The following is a 20,284-nucleotide window of genomic DNA, read 5'->3' as shown; positions in this document are numbered from 1 at the left end:
GATAGAGTGAAATAGATTCTACCAAGGCTTTGATTGTATTTCTACAACAACTTGGTTATAATAATTTTGTTTTGTTTTGTTTCGAGAAAAGGTTTCTCTGTGTAGTTTTGGTGCTTGTCCTGGATCTCACTCTGTAGACCAGGCTGACCTTGAACTCACAGAGATCCGCCTGGCTCTGCCTCCTGAGTGCTGGGATCAAAGGCATGCACCCGCCTGGCTTGTTTTTGAGACAAAGTCTCACTATATAATCTTGGCTGGCCTGGAACTCACTGTGGTAGACCAGGCTGGCCTGGAACTCACAGAAATGGAGATCCACCTGCCTTTACCTTTACTAAAGGAGGCAAATGGGTCCTGGGAACTCATTAGTCTGCCAGGCTAACAAGCACAGTGTTCCTGTCATGCAGAGAGAGACCCTGCTGCAAAAGCTGAAGTGGAGAGCAGTAGAAGGAAACCCCTGAAACCCTCCCCTGGCCTCTGCGTGCATGTGCTTGCGCACCTGTGCTCATATACAGGGTCAACCTGGGGAACATGAGTTGGATTTGATTTGGTTTTGTTGGGGAGGGGGGTTGCTTTGTTTTTAGATGGAGTCTTGGTAGCAAGACTGATCTTTTTCCATCTCCCAAGTACAGGGTTGCAAGCATGAGCTAAAAACCACTCCTAGCTAAAAACTTTGTTTTGATTTTTAAAAAGAGAATGAAGTACATCATTCTACCAAGGCTTTGATTGTCTTTATACATCAGTGTGGCTGTAATTTGGTTGGTTTTTGAGACAAGGTCTCAATATGTGGCCTTGTCTGGCCAGGAACTCACTGTGGTAAACCAGGCTAGCCTAGAACTCATAGAGGTCCACCTGCTTCTGCCTCTCAAGTTCTGGGATTAAAGGTATGCGCCACCATGCCTGGTACTTACCTATAATTTAATAAAATATTTGTATATTTAATAGTACATAGAAAATGAGACTATTTCTCCTAGTGTTCTAGGTCTAAAATGTAGGTAAAAGAAACCTAAGGAACAGAATAGTGTTTTTTGTGAATTACATATCTATTATAATCTTGATTATGTAATTTGAGGGTTTTTTCTTCTTTTCTCTCCTAAATAACCATGTTTCTAGTATAGTTAAAGCTTTCCCATTGTCTAAATTATTGGTCTTAATGGTAAGCATAAAGTTCTGCTAATATATATTTTGAAATAAGTAAAACAAAACCTTTTTAGTGATTCCTAATCATTTTTAGGGAGAAGAGTTAAAGAGCCTTACCTAAGTCCTTCTCTTGCCAGCACAAAAATGTATCTATATATATGCAGAATTCTTGTAATCCTTTTTACAGTGGAAGCTCCCCTGAATCCAGATGTCCTGTGTGTGCTCTCCCTCCATATGTGTGTCTGTGTTCACACCGTACATTTTAGTAAACATGATGTGTTTAGCATGTGCTCATCATAAAGGAGGCACTCTGAAAGCTGTTCTACACAACTGTAAGAGAACTTACCCAGGTTCCTTTGCCTGGCTTATATGTGTAAGGTAATTTTATCAGAATTTTCGGATGTATTTATGGTATAAGCTATGTTTTTCTTTTCCTATTCTAGATTCAGAAGAGGCTCATTCTGTAAATCCTTCTAGTGTTGATGAAAACATTGACTCGGAGACAGAGAAAGACTCCCTCATCTGTGACAGTAAAGTCCTCCCCAGTAAAGCCCCACTCCCGTCTGCTCTTGATGAGTATGAGTTCAAGGACGATGACGAAGAAGAGTTAAGTAAAATGATCGATGACAGGCACATTCTAAGGAAAGAACAGCGCAAAGAGAACGAGTCCGAAGCAGAAAAGAGTGGTTTGTTTGCAAAACAGGAGAAGGCCTTCTATTCCAAATCATTTAAAACTAAAAAGCAGAAGCCGTCTAGGGTTCTGTATTCCAGTACTGAAAGTTCTGACGAAGATGTTCTTCAGAACAAAAAGATTTCTACTGCATGTTCTGTCCCTGAAACATCAAATTCTGATATGCAAGCCAAGAAAGAATATGAATATAAACAGAAAGGCAAAGTTAAAAGAAAATTAAAAAATCAGAATAAAAACAAAGAGAACCAAGAATTGAAACAAGAAAAAGAGGGGAAAGAAAACACCAGAATAACAAACTTGACAGTCAGTACTGCACTGGATTGTTCAGAGAAAACCAGAGAGGAGGGCAGTTTTAGGAAATCCTTTAGCCCAAAAGATGATACTTCATTACACTTATTTCATATTTCCACTGGTAAATCTCCCAAACATTCTTGTGGATTAAGTGAAAAACAGTCAACACCGCTAAAGCAAGAACATACAAAAGCATGTCTATCACCAGGGAGCTCTGAAATGTCGTTACAGCCTGATCTTGCTCGATATGATAATACAGAACCTGAATTCTCACCAGAAAGTTCAAATATAAAATCTTATAAGCATAAGGAAAAAAACAAACATCAGAAAGATTTCCACCTAGAATTTGGTGAAAAATCAAATGCCAAAATAAAAGATGAGGATCATAATCCAGCATTTGAAAACTCAGAGTGCACGCTGAAAAAGATGGATAAGGAGGGCAAAACACTAAAAAAACACAAACTGAAACATAAAGAGAAGGAGAAGGAAAAGCACAAAAAGGAAGTTGAAGGGGAAAAGGAAAAATACAAAAATAAGGAAAATGCTAAAGAGCTGCAGAGGAGCATTGAATTTGACAGAGAATTTTGGAAAGAGAATTTTTTTAAAAGCGATGAAACTGAGGATCTCTTTTTAAATATGGAACATGAGTCCCTAACAGAAAAAAAGTCAAAACTTGAAAAAACCATGAAAGATGACAAATTAACTAAGGAAAAACATGTCTCAAAAGAGAGGAACTTTAAAGAAGAACGGGAAAAGACTAAAAAGGAAAATGAAAGATCTCTTAGGGAAGAAAAGCCGAAAGAAGAAAGAGATAGTGTACTCACAGATAAAGAAGTAGAGTGTGGTTCTGTGGGGGCCAGTGTAAACCAGGACTCGGTAGGGCCACATTCCATGGAAAAGGACGTAGACATTGAAAAACAAGAAAAGCATACAAAAGAAAGGGAGAAATCGGACAGACGATTTCAAACTAAGGAAAAAGAGGTTGACAAGACTGAACGAAAATTTTCTGAAAAAGAAAAGAAGATAAAACATGAACATAAGTCAGAAAAAGAGAAATTGGATTTTAGTGAATGTGTAGACAGAGTAAAAGAAAAGGACAAGTTGTATTCACACCAAACAGAAAGGGGTCATAAAGAAGGGGAGAAAATAAAAAACACTATTAAAAAAACTGATGACAGAGAGAGGAACAGAGAAAAAATGGATAGAAAGCATGACAAAGAAAAACCTGAAAAGGAGAGGTGTTTAGCAGAAAACAAAGAAAAGCACTTGGAGAAAAAAAAGTCTGATAATAGTGAGTATACGAAATCAGAAAAGGTCAGAAATAAAGACAGGGAAGGAGAGAAGAAGGAAAAAATTAGAGATAAAGAAAGTATAAATGTTACAAACTCCAGACATTTGCAAGAAGAGAAAAGGTCAAGTATAGGAGATAGCAGTAGTAAAATCCAGCATGAGAAAACTATGTCCCTTAAAGAAAAGGCAAGGGATGAACCTTTGAAAACTCCAGATGGAAAAGAGAAAGATAAAAAAGATATAGACAGATACAAAGAACGAGACAAACGTAAAGATAAAATCCAACTAAATACTTTAATCAAACTGAAATCTGAAATAGATAAGCCTAAACCTAAGTCATCACCGGCATCGAAAGACATCCGACCTAAAGAAAAGAGGCTAGTCAATGATGATCTAATGCAGACAAGTTTTGAACGGATGCTCAGCCTTAAAGACCTAGAGATAGAACAGTGGCACAAAAAACATAAGGAAAAAATTAAGCAAAAAGAAAAAGAGCGATTAAGAAATCGTACTTGTTTAGAACTTAAAGTAAAAGATAAAGAAAAAACAAAACATACACCCACTGAATCAAAAAATAAAGAATTTACCAGGTCAAGAAGTTCAGAATTGACTGATGTTTATAACAAGGAGAAACAATCTAAAGATGTTGGAAGTAATAGATCACAATCTGTTGACACCAAAAATGTACTGAATTTAGGGAAGTCATCTTTTATTTCAGAGAACAGCTCAAACCGCTCTCCTAGGTCAGAAAGTGAGAGGCTGGGTCTTAGCTCCAGGTCTGTGTCCATGATTTCTGTTGCTAGTTCAGAAGACTCTTGCCAAACAGTGACAACCCCACGGCCTCTTGTTGAATATGACTCTGACTTTATGTTAGAGGGCTCAGAATCTCAATTGTCATTTTCCCAGTCACCTTTTTTGCCAAATGCCAAATCTCCAGCCCTTTATGAAAGGGAACTGGAGAGCCTTGCTGACATGCCGGAACGACTTAAACCACCATGTACAAACAGACTTCCAGTGTGCCATCTCAGGTCATCTTCTGTGGAAGATGTTAAACTAATTACTAATGAGGTACGACCTGCTGTGGAAATCAGAAGATGTAGCATGCCCTCAGTCATTTGTGAACCCACAAAACATTTCCAGATATCAGAAGAAAGCCACCAAGGCAGCTTAGCTGTGCCAAGAGAGACTTCTCCTTCTCCCAAACCTGAAGTATCTTCAGCAGTGCCGGAAAGAGGCCTTTCACATGTGTCTGACTTACACCCCAGCTTTACAGGCTCTCCAACCAGGTCTGTAAACAGCAGGTATATTTCATCTGATACAAATGTAATCAAGAGTACTAGTCTTGTGGGTACTTCGATGGACAGTCCGATGCACTTGGAACCATCTAATCAGGTTGGAGTGATCCAAAATAAATCATGGGAGATGCCTGTTGATAAATTGGAGTCTTTAAGCACCAATGAGGTTATCTGCCCAGATTCTAGTACATCTGACCAATATTCCTCTGCTCAGAGTTTTTGTAATTCAGAAAACAAAGTGTTAAGAGAACAAAATACTGATTGCTTATCCCTACACCAGACTGATCTGCCAGGAAACTCGTGTGCTCAGGATCCAGTATCCTTTCTGTCTTCATCACAGCCCTGCTCTTTTTCCAACCAGTCACATTCAGATGCTGAGTCTGCTTCTAAACCTGTGTCTTTGTCATATATTGCCAATCAAGAACCAGGTGTTTTACAACAGAGAAATGCAGCTCATATGATTAGCTCTGTTTTAGATAGTGATAATAACTTCACAAAGGATATGGAAAATACGTTTGTTCTAGCAGACATTCAGAAGACGAATTCTTTTGTACCAGTTTACTCTGAGAGCACTATTCAAGAAACACTCCCAAACTTTGGGAAGGCGAATACTTTGCTTGTATTGCCATCAGAAAAGGACTTCAGCGGAAGTGATGCTCCTTCTCAGATAAATACACAGTATGCGTTTAGCAAACTCACTTACAAGTCTTCCAGTAGCCATGAAGTTGAGAAGAGCACAGATGATACTCAAGTTATCTCCCATGAAAAAGAAAACAAACTGCAAAGTTTAGTCATAACTCCGTTGAGTAAATGTGATTCTGATTTGTATGAAATGAATGCAGGGATGCCAAAAGGAAACCTAAATGAACAGGAGAATCCAAGGCATGGTCCTGATGGTGAAAAGTATTTGCTTTCCATTGAGGATGAGGAATCTCAGCAGAGCACTCTGTCAAGTGTGGGAAACCATTCGCAGCAGTCAGCCCAACCGGAGATGCATAAATATGACCAGCTAATTAAAGGAGAGTTAGAAGAAAGTGCTGAAGACGATAAAACTGAAAACCAAATCCCCCAAAGAATGACTAGAAACAAATCGAACACAATGGTAAATCAGAGCAAGCAGATTGTTGCTGGCTGTACACTTCTGCCAGAAAAAGACAATGACTCCTCCCCTAGGGGAAGAATAAGGCTCACTGAAGAAGACGATCCCCAGATTCACCATCCCCGGAAAAGGAAAGTGTCACGGGTCCCTCAGCCTGTGCAAGTGAGTCCTTCTTTACTCCAGGCAAAGGAGAAAACGCAGCAGTCTCTAGCAGCCATCGTTGATTCTCTGAAACTAGATGAGATTCAACCATACAGCTCTGAGAGAGCAAATCCATACTTTGAGTATTTGCACATAAGGAAAAAAATTGAAGAAAAACGCAAGTTATTATGTAGCGTTATTCCTCAAGCTCCTCAGTATTATGATGAGTATGTAACATTTAATGGATCATATCTCCTGGATGGAAACCCCTTAAGCAAGATTTGTATTCCTACAGTAAGTAAATTGTCACTCGCTACACATCTGTAACACTCGTGAGGGTGTAACTCAGTGATAGTGCACCTGTCTCATGTACAGAGGGCCTTGGCTTCAGGCTTCAGTACTGGGTAGAAAATGGTGCATATGCAAGCTGCATACATAATTTTAAGTTTTCTAGTAGTTAATATTTTCAAAGCAAAAAACCCTGGTAGATTAATTTTATAAATGTTAAGTCAGTATATCCAGTGTATTCGGTATATAATCAAAATACAGTTACTGAGATAATTTACTTCTTTTTCCACTGAGTCTTTTGAAGTCTGATGTACTTATGGTACATGTCTGCCCTGACATCAGGTATCATGTTAGCTTTCCCTCAGCTGCTCATCCTTTTGTTTTAAAGGAGACATGTTTTGATTTCTTTGAAGACAAATGAATGCCTCTACATGGACTTGACCCCATTGTTTCGTCTTCTCTAGAACCTTCCTCTGTGAAACACTTCTCACTGGTATTTTTTTTCCAGTCTCCTTTCTTGATTGGCCTGTGTTTGCTCATTCAGAATATAGGTTACTTCTGTCTTAGAGAGAGAAAAATCTCCCTTGACTTTCCCAGCTCATCAACCTTCCACTGTCTGTCACCTTCACTGCCACGCTTGTGCAAAGTATTTTGTGTGTGACAATTTGTCAACCTCATGTCTTACTTAGTCTTGAGCTATTATAGCATAGCAGGGATCACCACTGATCTGTTTGTAAGGTTCATTGGATTGTTTTTGTTCTATTTGGTCTGATTTGACATCATAACCACCTTGTTCTTATTCAGTTCTCCCGTCATGGGCTTAAGTACTTACTTATTCTTTTGATTCCTCTGCCTTATTGACTGTTTCTGTCCCACTAAATGTATTGCTTGCCTCCTCTCTCCCTCCATTTTCTGTATTGCAATTGTGATGTGATGACTTCGTTACTGCCTTAGATACTCAGATACATGAATATTGCATATTCAAATACATTACGTTACATATACAAGTAGTAAATATATGCTAAGCATTGTGCTAGGAGCTAGATATTGGAAATAAACAAGATAGACATTTTAAATCGCTGCCAGAGTTCCCATCTTTCCTCTGTCCAGCTTTAGGATGATCTGAGTTTCTTTATAAAACACATCTGTTGTTGGGGTGTGGTTGGTGCACACCATTGATCCCAACATGTGGGAGGCAGAGGAGGCAGATCTCCCTGACTTCAAGGCTAGCCTGGTCTATGTAGAGAGTTCCAGGCCAGACAGAGCTACATAGTGGGACCCTGTCTTTAAAAAAAATCAATCTGTTGATGTGACTATGAGGCTAAACATCTTGAGTGGTTGTCAGTTTCTGTAGAATAAATCTCAGTTTCTTAGTATTACATACAAGGTCCTTCCTTCCAGTACTTTGCTAGGCTTGGTCCTAGTAACTACCTCTAGTGTATAGGAAGGCTACACTGCAATCCCCTAACATAGGAGCTGTTTTGCAGCATCCCTTTACATGCTTTATCTTTTAATTGGTACCTTTTAAATGGATGAGAACATACTGTGCCTAATATTAGCTGAGAAGTGATGCTGGTGCATTTAAAATCTTAACAGATTAGATTTCAATAGCAATAGTAGTAGACTAAGTAATGAGCAGTAAATTTGTTATTGATACAGTCTTTCAGCAAAATCCATTGTTAATAATTTTTAAAAATTCAGCTAATAACATTGTGTTTGTTGCCCAATTTTTATTTCCTCTTAAAAGGTAAAACATTTTAACTGGAATTATATAGGCTTAGACTATAACATAAAGAACACGTTATGTTACAACTTTGTAAGCTAGCCAGAAGTACTTAAAAGTAAACTCTGTCACCTCACCCCTGAGAAACAATGTAATACAAGTTTGAAACAGTACAGAGAGACTCTTTGTTGAATTAGAATTAATTGTTTCAAATACTGCTTTAAAAGAGATGATAGAAATTGGATATAGTATGGATTTTTGTCTTTAATGAGAATTACTAAGGCTGTGTAGTAAAGCAAATGTCCACTTAGCATTCACAAATTAAATACCTAAATTTTACCAGTAGTTTTGTGTAGTTTTAAGTGATTGACTCCACTTCTCTTCTAATTATCTCTCTCTTTCCACTGTTTCTCCACCATTCCTCTAACATACTTAGCTCTTCCTTCAAAATGCTCACATACTGTCCTCTCAAAGAATCTTCGCAGCCCCGGTCTTAAATGAATGATCTTCCTCTGTGTTCCTCGAGACAACTGCGTACCTACAAGAGATGGTAGTTTTAAAACAGTAGCACCAAACTCGTTTTTCTCAACTTAAAGCAATTCACAAGACACACACACAAAAAAAATCAATGTAGTTTTTCAGTTAGAGGCCTGAACAATTATCCCAAATAAGCTGCTGCCTTGTAGATGTCTGCACTGTTCTGTTGAGACCTTGTGATGACATCTTACATGTGTTTGGTTGCTCAGAATTCCTAGTTAGAAATAGAAAGTCTTTATGAATCTAGCTTTGATGTTTTTTAGGAAAGGACTTGTCTGTGTTGTCTTGTGATCACTGTAGCAGCGGCATAGGAATGTGATGTCCTACTTTCTGGTGGAATCAACAAGGAAAACAGATACCATAGGGAGAAGAGAGAATATTCAGGGTTAATAGTAAATTGCCAACTTCCTTTGGGATTAATAAGAAAGCATAGTCCATTGTAATATCAAGTTAGAAATGAACTAATAACTGTTGAATGGTTATACACAAAGTTATGTGGAGTGTCACATACAATAAAGAAAGCTCATTACATAGTTGTATGTACTTCTATATGAGAGAGTTCATTAACACCGAGGTTTTTGTTTTATTCTCATCAAGTCTACAAAGATGCATTGCTTATTAAACTGAAGCACTGCTGTGGTCCCCAAGAGCGCTTCTGTTTTTACACAGCTTTTCTGGTTTTGTGGCTCCTCATCTCTTCCTGTCTGGGAGCTGTAACTGATGTTCTAAAATAGCTCTGTAGTAATTAACTTTTTAGTCTTAATAATTTGCTCTTTGAAATTTTGCTGTGGCCTAAGGATCAAAACATCTAAGCATAATGGAATGTCCTGCTAGGTTTCAGACAACCAGCACTGACTGAAAAGTCTCACTCAGTTGTGTAATGAGCTGTTTTCATCAGACAGATGCACTGTGGCAAATAAGCTGACAGCATTTAGTTTGCCTCAAAGATTCTGTGCTTCAATTCAGTGTTTTCTGAATCCATTGCTTTAGGCAGAGTATCGTGTTAGTGGGAGCATGTGTCGGAGGCTCATCACCTCATGGCAGCCAGGAAAGGAAGACACTCCCACCTCCACCAGCCAGGTCTCTTTGCAGTTCCACCACCTTCCAGTAGTTTGTTCAGATTTTGTTTTGAACAAACTTGGTTTTGATTCAACTGTTGATTAGAGCAGAGCTCATAACCTAATTGTATTAGAAAGTGTCTGTTGTCAGGTTGATAAACCTGGGAAGAAGGAACCCCAAATGAAGAGTCTCCTCCCTCATACCGGCTTGTGGGCATCTCTTGATTGGTAATTGATGGAAGAGGGTGCAGCCCACTGAGTGGTACCATCCCTAGACACATGGGCCTTGTCTATATAAGAAAAATAGTTAAGCAAGGCAGTAAGCAGCATGCCTCCATTGGTTCCTGCTTCTAGTTCCTGTCTCAAGTTCCTGCCCTAGCTTCCCTCAATGATGAACTGTAACTCACAAGCAAATAAACCCTTCCCTCCCAGGGTTGCTTTTGGTCAGTGCTTTATCACAGCAGTAGAGAAGAAGAAAACTAAAACAATTACTTCTATGCATTTCTAATTGACACTCACTAGTATTCCTTATTAATCTTCCAGGAGTCTCAGTCTAATCAAGTTGACAAGAGTAACCATCACAGAACTGTATTGTTTAATTCATGGAATGTCAGGTTTTAAGTTACGCACTAAAAGTTTAATTGTAGATAAAAACTTAATAGTTTATGTGTGCTTTCTAATTAGATTACACCACCACCTTCGCTGTCAGATCCACTTAAAGAGCTCTTTCGGCAACAGGAAGTAGTAAGAATGAAACTACGTTTGCAACATAGTATCGAAAGGGTAAGGTACCCTCAAATATAAATGTATGCAAAAAATAACCATATACAATAGTAAAAATGGCCTGTGGCTTTTCATTAGTGGACATCACCTGTTTACCGCCGTCTGGGGAAATGCTGTGATTTTGTCCTCTTGTGCTCATCCAATTAAAGAGAGAATTTTAAACCTGTCTTAGGATAGTTACTTTATTACTACAATTCATGCTGAAATGTATTTTTATATTTAAAATCCCTATGATGTATCATTTGTTAAATTTGTGATATTAGAATAGTCAGTTTCTAGTAGAACATTTATAATTCTAAATTTTTGAGTGCTTTCTTGGCATACCAGCCTCTTTAGGCCTAATGGAAAAGGCTATGTTTATTCATTTTTTTTGGTATGCCTTAGTATCTAGTTTTCAGTTGTTTGTTTGTTTTTGGTTTTTTGAGACAGGGTTTTTCTCTGTGTAACAGCCCTGGCTGTCCTGGAACTCTCTTTGTAGACCAGGCTGGCCTCAAACTCACAGAAATCCACCTGCCTCTGCCTCTTGAGTGCTGGGATTGAAGGTGTGCATGACTGCCACCCAGCAATAGTTTGGTTTTGTTGTTGTTGTTTTGTTTTGGAGGCAGGGTTTCTCTGTGTTGCCCTGATTGTCCCGGAACTCACTCTGTAGCCCAGGCTGACTTCAAACTCAGAGATCCACCTGCCACTGCCCCCAAGTGCTGGGATTGAAGGCGTGCATCACCACCTCCCAGCTAGTAGTTAGTCTTGACATGAGGGGAAAAACGACAAACTGGTGATGGAGAGATAGTTCCCTAGTTAATAAAATCACTTGCTGTTCTTGTAGAGGACATGGGTTCAGGTCCAAATACCCATATAGTGGCTCACAACCGTATAACTCCTGTTTCAGAGGATCCAAAGTGCTCTTCCAGTCTTCCACAGGCAGCAGGCACACATGTGGTGCCATACATAACATGCAGGCAAAACATTTACATAAAATTAATCCTATTCCTAGAAATCATGAACGTCATTTTACATGGATTTACAAAGTATATCCCTTAATCCAGCATTCCAGAGGCAGAGGCAGGCAGATGGATCTTTGTGAGTTCAAAGCCAGCATGGTCATATAACAAGATTCAGAATAGACAGGTCTCCATAAAGGAACCCTATCTCAAAACAAAGCATAAATATATTCATATCCCCTTAACCTTGTGTTAAAGTTCCATGGTCTCTAAAAGATAAAAGCTATGATATTTCACAGAAATATACATATTCTTGTCTTCGATTTATATACAATAGGTTCCCCATGGCAGAGACCTTTAACCTTTTTTATACTTTGGACCAATGAGGAAACTGGGAACCAGTTCTCAGACTGTGTTTTAAGTGAGTAAATTCATGTGGTTGCAAAGAGAAGCAAGAAGGGAGAGCAAAGCACCCGGGCGGGCTGGACTTCTTGCCGTTGTCTCGCACAGAGAAAGCAGGGTGGCATGCTCCCAGCCTATCCTCACAAGGCACTGTTTGCAAGTCTCTGCTTGACATTCTTGCTAGCACAGGTCTCAGAGCTATCCTTGTTGACACTGGAAGTGAAAGTTTAGGGTAACCAAGTAATACAAGCCCATAGCCAGGCTCAGGATGGGTTACAATCTACAGATGGACATCTGAAGTTCTATCTGCTAAATGCCAAAGATTAACTTGAGGACTCAGCCTATTCCATAACTGGAAGGTTGGGACACTTAACTCATTAAAGAGGAGTGTGTTTATTTCTGTAAATAACATCATTGTAAAAACTTAGCCACAACTGGAGAGCTGGCTCAGCAGTCAAGAGCACTCCCTGCTCTTGCAGAGGACCTGGGTTTGGTTTTCAGCACACACATTGCAGCTCACGTTCACCTGTAACTGCAATTTCAAGAGATCCAGTGCCCCTTCTGGCCCCTACAAGCACAGGCACACAGATGTAGTATACAAACACACTCACACACATAAAAAAGATATTCTGAGGGGGCGGAGCACAGACGTCACAAGGGAATACATACATCTGTTAGACTGACTATAATAAATGGCATAGTAGAATACACCAAGAAATACATAAAGAAATGGGAACCATCATACATTATTGATCACGGTGTAAAATGACAGCAGCTGCTGTTGCAACAGTTTGACTATTCCTCAACAGTTAACAGACTGGTGACCCAGCAGTTTCACTCCTAGTTATTACCTCATAAAAATAAAAATAGATGTCCAGGACAAACAGAAGCTTAAGCATAAGTGCTCATGACAGCTTTCATAGTAACCCCAAAGAATAACAACTGTGGGGAAGGCAGAACATTATCTCAGACCTGTTAGAGCACTAAGAGTTAAAGTGACATAAGGCAGATCAACAAAAAGCATAGTTTTGATTTAAAGTTTTACTGACCATGGAGCCCTATGAGGAAATGAAGACCCAGAGACGTGGTGAAGCCCTGATGCTTTTGTGTTAGATTAGACAGAAACCTCACAATGCAAAGGGAAGGTAATTTCAAAAGGGCTGTACAGGGTTCTCTTGGCTTTACCTCCCTGTTTCTGCTGAAAAGAATGTTCTTCTCGGCTGGGCTATAGTGGCACACATCTTTAATCCCATCACTCAGGAGGCAGAGGCAGGCGGATCTCTGTGAGTTCAAGGCCAGCCTGGTCTACAGAGTGAGATCCAAGACAGGCATCAAAACTACACAGAGCAATGCTGTCTCAACTCTCTCTCACCCCCCAAAAAAGAATGTTCCTTTCCTCCTAACCCATAGAGGACATCTTTTACTTTGGAGTCTTATTTCCTCAGAGTGCCCTTGCCCTAATTATTTTTAAAATGACTATAGCTCAAAATAAGCATTATGCCAAATTAGCATGTTTTGAAGTGGCAAAGTCTGCCACCCTTCAAATCCAAATGGTCAAATAATGAATGACATACATAAAATATATGTCTATAGTAGAATATGATTTGTTAATAGCAAAGAAGTAGATATATAGTACACACTACAGTGTGGGTGAACCTTGAAAATACAAGACACTAAGTAAGGCAAATCGGTCTCAAAAGGCCACATGTGTGTGATTTTATTTATGAGTAATTGAATTTTCAAAACAAGTAAACTCATAGGGACAAAAGGTAGATTACTGATAGCTAGAAGATATAAGAAAGAAGAGTGCGGGGCTGGAGCGATGGCTCAGAGGTTGAGAGCACTGACTGCTCTTCCAGAGGTCCTGAGTTCAATTCCCAGCAACCACATGGTGGCTCACAACCATCTGTAATGAGATCTGGCGCCCTCTTCTGGCCTGCAGACATACATGCAGGCAGAACATTGTATACATAATAAATAAATAAAATAAAATAAAAAAGAGTGACTGCTAATAATAGGAGATTTCTTTCTGGTTTGATGAAAATCTTCCAGAACTAGAACATGCATTTATTTATTATTATTATATGTATGAGGTTTTTGCTGGCATGTATGTCTGTGCATCACATGCATGCCTGGTGCCTGTGGAGTTGAAGAGATGTTCAGTCCCCTGAAGCTGGAGTTATAGACCGCTGTGAGCCTCCATGTAGGTACTAGGAACTAAACAAAGGTCCTCTACAAGAGCAACAGGTGCTCTTAAGCACTGAGCCATCTCTCCAGCCCCATCCATACACTTCAAAAACAATTTTAAGAAAGAAACTGCCAATTTTGGAGAGGGAAGATTTCTCTAGAACACTAGGAATTTTTAAATTTCTCAAGCCTCCTGTGAAGAAAATGGTATTCTATGATTAAGATTATTTCGTGTAGCTTAAGTGACTTTATCTAATTTCACAAATAACTTCATGAATATTTTTAATTACTCTGTGTTCAATTAGGAAAAACTTATTGTATCCAATGAACAAGAAGTTCTGCGAGTCCATTACAGAGCTGCGAGGACACTGGCCAATCAGACACTGCCGTTCAGTGCTTGCACTGTCCTGCTGGATGCAGAGGTGTACAACGTGCCCTTGGACTCACAGGTAAAGTGCTGGTTGATACAGAGTGCTTTCAGGAACTGTAAGGGGCCTGTTTGTAGATCTGTCTTTGTAGAAGGTGGTTGAATTAAAGTCAGAGAAAAAAGGCAATTTCAAAAGTGTTCCTGGAACAGCTGGTCCTCTGTATTGTGGGTTGGTATAAAGCCAGGTTGCCATTTGGACATGCGTGTACAGGCCCCAACCCAGAACTCGCGAGGCCATACTCTATCTGCTTAACAAAATGAAGGGCTAAGAAGATGACTCCGTGGGGCTGGGTGGTGGTGGTGCATGCCTTTAATCCCAGCACTCGGGAGGCAGAGGCCGGCGGATCTCTGTGAGTTCGAGGCCAGCCTGGGCTACCAAGTGAGTTCCAGGAAAGGCGCAAAGCTACACAGAGAAACCCTGTCTCGAAAAACAAAAAAAAAAAAAAAAAGAAGATGACTCCGTGGATAAAGTGCTTACCATGCAAGTGTGAGGACCTGAATTTGAATCCCCAGAGCCCATGTAAAGCCAGACACAGTAGCACATGTCTAGGCTCCTGGTGCTACAGCAAGATGAGAGCAGGAGACGGGCTCTCTGGATATACATCACCTCACAGAGACTTTGTCACACCTGAGTGAGCTTCAGGGCCCACATGGTAGAGAGAGCCAAGCCTACAAGTTGTCCCCTGACCCTCACATACACACTGTGGCATGCTGAGGAATGCCTAGCCTCTGATGGGTTAAAAAGAGAATGTCAGCCTGTCATGGTGACTCACAGCTGTTATCTCAGCACCAGGGCAGCCTCTTGGGCAGGAGGGTCACATTTGAGGCTAAGCTAGACTCAGAAATTGTCTATTTTTTAATTATTTTTATTTTATTGATGTTTTGCCTGTATGTATGTGTGAGGGGGCTGGATCCTGGAGTTACAGACAGTTGTGAGCTGGGAATTTAACCCTGTGGGTGCTGGGAATTGAACCCAGGTTCCCTGCAAGAACAGTCAGTGTTCTTAACTGCTGAGCCATCTCTCCAAAAATCGTCTGTTTTTATTAGTACATTTATTTATTTATCGTGTGTGGTGGTCAGAACCAACTTGTAGGGTTGGTTGACCCTTTCCTACCACATGGGTCCTATGGCCTGAACTGGGGTTACCAAGCTTGGCAGCAAGCAACTTTGCTTACCCAAGAATTTAAAAAATAAGTGAATTCTTCAGTAAACTCAAAATGATCTCAAAATCAAAGATGTAACAAAACTGAGCCAGTCTCTCTAACAGTTAAAGGACTAAAAGGCATCTTCTGGAAGGTGGATGTTTTCACAGTAAGATGAAGAAATTACTGCTTTTGACTCTATTCTCTTTTCTAACATAGCCATCTAACTTTCTTTAATCTCTCCTAAAAATAAATGATATAAGTTGTTAATGGAAAGGGGATTTTGATAATTTAAGTAATTTTTTTTTTGTTGTTGTTTTTCGAAACAGGGTTTCTCTGTGTAGCTTTGCGCCTTTCCTGGGACTCACTTGGTAGCCCAGGCTGGCCTCGAACTCACAGAGATCCGCCTGCCTCTGCCTCCCGAGTGCTGGGATTAAAGGCATGCGCCACCACCGCCCGGCAAATTTAAGTAATTTTATTATATCATGCTCTAAATTTTCCTAGTGAAGCAGAACACCAGGTTTTAAGTTAGAATTTAAGCTTGATGAAATACCGGGATTTGAGGCTTACTCTCTTGACAAGGATGCTCATCCGTAACAATTTTCAGTTAAGAACTGAATCCAGAAAGCCCGGTTACTGGTGGCTTTAGGTAGGTCGTCGTAGCAGACTGATTTCCCATCAGATGGCCCCTGAAGACCCAAGGAAAGGGTAAATCCTGCCTCTCCTTGGGTAGGCTCAGTTCATCTTCTAGCTTACCTTTTTCACAATAAATTTGTAATATTATTTAATAAAATTGAAAGTGGCCAAACTATCTCTGAGACCACGGAGAAAATGAAGTTGATGAGATAAGAGTTGGTGAATGTGAGGCTGTCTGATGTCCAGATGTTAACCTTGACCACACTTGTACAATGGCAGTTCCATGGAGTACTTTGTGTGTGCACAAACATTGTGATAAGAGCCTTAAGATATACTTAAGAGATACTCTTCAATGTATACCATAGAAAGTTGAAAGTGTGTAATTAGTTCAGAGTCACACACAAAGGTACAGAGCTGAAATTTAAATATAAATGTATCTTAATTCAAAAACCGATACTAAGAATTTTTTACTTGAATTGTTTATATACATGATGTATATGGGGTGTGTGTGTGTGTGTGTGTAGGTCAGAGGACACTTGTATGTGGAAGTCAGGACAAACGTGACGTTGGTTCTCGTTTTCTCTTTTGTGTGAGTCCTGGGGATGAAAGTCATGTCATCAGGCTTGTTTAGCAAGTGCCTTTGTCAGCTGAGCCGTCTTGCAGGCCTGGTTTAAGAACACTTCAAAAGATCTGTCCTGGAAGAAATACTACCTCTAATGGCAGGTGTCTGGCCTGTGACCGACCACCTGTTCTCCCTCTGTCTGGTGAACTGTAAGAAAGGTAGAGCAAGCAGAGCACTCCCTGTGCCCTCCCTGCCTTCCTGAGAACGGAGGAGGACTCTACTTCATAACTAAACGCTGCGTCTTCAGAATTCTGTGAGCACCCTTTCTGCTTGAAATGGAAAGAACAGCTTTAGTGCATTTTCTCTTTAGAAAGACATTCCTCTCAATAAAACCGAAGCATACATAATAAGTGGGATGTTACAGGTTTTTAAAAAGGTGTTTTACTACATGTAACATTTTTTTTTAGTCTGATGACAGTAAAACTTCTGTGAGAGATCGATTTAATGCAAGACAGTTCATGTCCTGGTTACAAGATGTGGATGATAAGTTTGACAAACTAAAGGTGGGTATGTTTCCATGGCAGTTGTTACTGTTCGTGCTGAGACAGGTTCTGATGGATCCAGACTAGCTTTGAACTTGGAGTTCAGCTCCTCCTGCCTCCTCTGGAGGCCGGGAGTATAGGCATGCACCACCATGTAGGTTGTATGTGGTGCTAGAGATTGACCTCGAGTGTTTGCCAAGCCGGTACTCTACCTGCTGAGCTGCCGCCCTTTAGACCAGGTTAAATGGATCCCTTGGGACTGGAGCAGTGGCTCAGCAGTTAAGAGCACTTACTACTCTTATAGGGGACCCAGGATCTATTCCCAGCACCCCCAGTATCTCACAAGATCTGTAACTCTAGGGAATCCAATGCCCTCTTTTGGCTTCTGGCCTCTACAGGCACTAGGCATGCATGTGGTACATAGACATACATGCAGACAAAACACCCATACACAGTAAATTAATTAATTAAATTAATGTTTCCCTGTCCTTAGAAATCACCAATAAGTGAGAAATAATTAGAAAAAGAAACATTGATGATGAGTATTCACTGTGAACTACACTTGGAAAATAGGAAATAAAACCCACAAACCGGTTCTAAGAACTAATGTAGAGCTGGAGAGACGGCTCAGTGGCAGAGTGCGTACCGTTTTTGGAGAAGACTTAAATTCAGTTCTCACTTCCTTATTAGTTGACTCACAAGCACCTGTAAGTCCAGCTTTAGGGGGATCTGATGCCTCTGGCCTCCAAAGGCTCCTTCTCACCTGCGCATAGCCACACAAGGACACTTACACATTTTGAAGAAAAGAGCTACTGGGCTAGAGAAATGCCTCAGCAGTTAAGAGCACTGGCTGCTCTGCCAGAGGACCCAGGCTCAATTCCCAGCACCCACATTCACAGCTCACAACTGTCTGTAACTCCAGTTTCAGGGGATCTGAGTCCCTCACACAGACATACATGCAGACCGGACACAAACACACATAGAAATTAAATGAATAAGTAAATGAAAATTACTTCAAAGAAAGAACTACTGCTACATAAATATCAAAGTGCCGCAGGAGCAGTAGTTTTGTGTATCTTTGTACTCATTGTCCAATATACCTGTCTAGTTATAGCTCTAACATAAGACTAGAATGATAAATGTCTTTGCATGGTCACACACTTGTAGCCCTAGCCTTTGGGACACTAGGCAGGGAAGTTTCTCACCTAGACTACCTAGCAAGATCTTGCTGCCCCTCCTCCACGATTGACTTGACACTTTAAAGTATTTCTGTCAATATTTTAGAATTCTTTGGATAATTCGAAATCTTACGATTTTAAAGAATAATAGCAAGCCCAAACTGAAAGAGGAAAATGAAGTGGCCGACCCAGAAGTAGGGACACAGTGGTGTGACAGAGGACAGAAGAGGCTTTGTAATGTGAACTGTTCCTACCCCTCGTGTAAAACTGGATTAATCAACTCTTCTCTTCTTTTAAATAGACCTGTCTTTTAATGAGACAGCAACACGAAGCTGCAGCTTTAAATGCCGTCCAGAGACTAGAATGGCAGCTCAAACTCCAGGAACTCGACCCTGCCACCTACAAGTCTATCAGTATTTATGAGATCCAGGAGTTTTACGTTCCCCTTGTTGATGTTAATGATGATTTTGAATTGACTCCTATATAGCAGTTGGTACTTGCCTGGGTATCATCCTAAACTAACGATACAAGAGTTATACTGTGGAATACTGCCTTTTAAAAAAAACCCTGATAATACGCCTTTACAGTTGTTAGTGAAGTTAACTAAAGTTGGTTATGTAGTGAACACTGTCATTTTATAAAAATAAAGAAAAATATTTTGGATCTTAGGTCCAAATACAGTTTCTAACAGAAAACTATTATTTATATTCATCAAAGGTAACTATTGCATTAGGAAATGTTGGCAAGCTGAGTAGATCTTTAAAAAGTTGAGAAAGCCTGTTAACAGCGCTGGAAGTTGTTAGCACTCCAAGTAACAAGATAACCAACCACAAGTACTCAGATCTCCTGCGGGTTTTATTAAAAGTACATGAGTAAACACAGATCCAATTCCTACCAAATAGTTTCTAATGCAGAAGAAAAATCTTGGCACAAAATTCCTCAGTTTATTTTATCTGTAAATTAATTGTACAGTTTTCTTTTTTGAAAGTTTTAATATTGTCTTCCTTTTTAATAACTTATTTTATACATATTGTACATCTTGTAATTAATGGTCAATGTATACAAGGGACTGGCCCTCAAAACTGTACACAGAGATGACTGTAAAACTGTCTGTTCGTTGGACCAAAGTTGTTGTTGTGGAGTGTCATAGCAGTGTGTTCAAATAGTGAACCTTTGACTAGGCATGCATGGGTTTGAGCTAGCTTATGTCCATCCCATAACTGTCAAGATGGTGGCTTAGTTGTGTTGCATGCTTTCTATAATTTAACTCTTTCTGTAACTGACGCCTGAGACAGTGTGAGACTTCTCATCCCAGTTTCCTGCAAGAAAACCGGGGACTTTGTGTGGAGGGCACACTGATCAGAATGTCATCAGAGAAGCAGGAGCTCTCTTCCATCTCACTGGAGAACAACAACCAATGCCTTTGAATGGAAATTCTGAAATTGTAAATGTCTATTTTAATACTCAACTATGAAAGAATCTGTGAATATATGTAAATATGTTTAATAAATTTTATTGGTCATGTTAAATCATTGTAAACTTTCTTACATTGCTTAAATTTAATCTTTTAAGCTTAATAGCCTTTGCACTTTTAAAATAACAATTGAATGCTCAGATCAAAATAAGATACTTGGTAGTCAAAATAAATAAAAGACTTAGGAATATTCCAGCCCTTGAAATGTTCATGAAGATTTTATTAATATGTTGTATTTTTCCTTGTATCAAGATGCAAAATGTGTAATTTGCAAATTTTCATAATTGAAATAATATTTGGTATGCTTTTTATAGTAAAATAATGAGCAATATACTTAGAACAATTTCTCCTATGATATGATGTAGATTAGATATTCAGGAAAACTTTAGATAAAACCTGCTGCTGAAATTGTGAAACATTTGGAAAGGAAAATTAGATTAATCTAAAATCATCATAAATAGGA

The 20,284-nt window shown here is 39.6% G+C and overlaps 1 protein-coding gene across 2 annotated transcripts in view; it reads left to right on the top strand.

The window, feature by feature from the left end:
* Ankrd12 (ankyrin repeat domain 12) overlaps positions 1 to 19,876 on the top strand; it is a 103,705-nt gene extending 83,829 nt beyond the window's left edge. For both annotated transcript variants that reach the window (XM_059278612.1, XM_059278611.1), the window contains 5 exons: positions 1,581 to 6,238; positions 10,235 to 10,333; positions 14,166 to 14,309; positions 17,095 to 17,190; positions 18,649 to 19,876. In XM_059278612.1, the coding sequence (XP_059134595.1) occupies positions 1,581 to 6,238; positions 10,235 to 10,333; positions 14,166 to 14,309; positions 17,095 to 17,190; positions 18,649 to 18,834 (5,183 nt within the window). In that variant the 3' untranslated portion in view covers positions 18,835 to 19,876. The remainder of the gene's footprint in view (positions 1 to 1,580; positions 6,239 to 10,234; positions 10,334 to 14,165; positions 14,310 to 17,094; positions 17,191 to 18,648) is intronic.
* Positions 19,877 to 20,284: the final 408 nt, after the last annotated feature.

Source organism: Peromyscus eremicus, chromosome 13, assembly GCF_949786415.1.
Source record: "Peromyscus eremicus chromosome 13, PerEre_H2_v1, whole genome shotgun sequence".
In the NCBI taxonomy this organism is placed as follows: domain Eukaryota; kingdom Metazoa; phylum Chordata; class Mammalia; order Rodentia; family Cricetidae; genus Peromyscus; species Peromyscus eremicus.
Note: the sequence above shows the minus strand (reverse complement) of the source record. Positions and strands in the feature narration are given on the sequence as shown.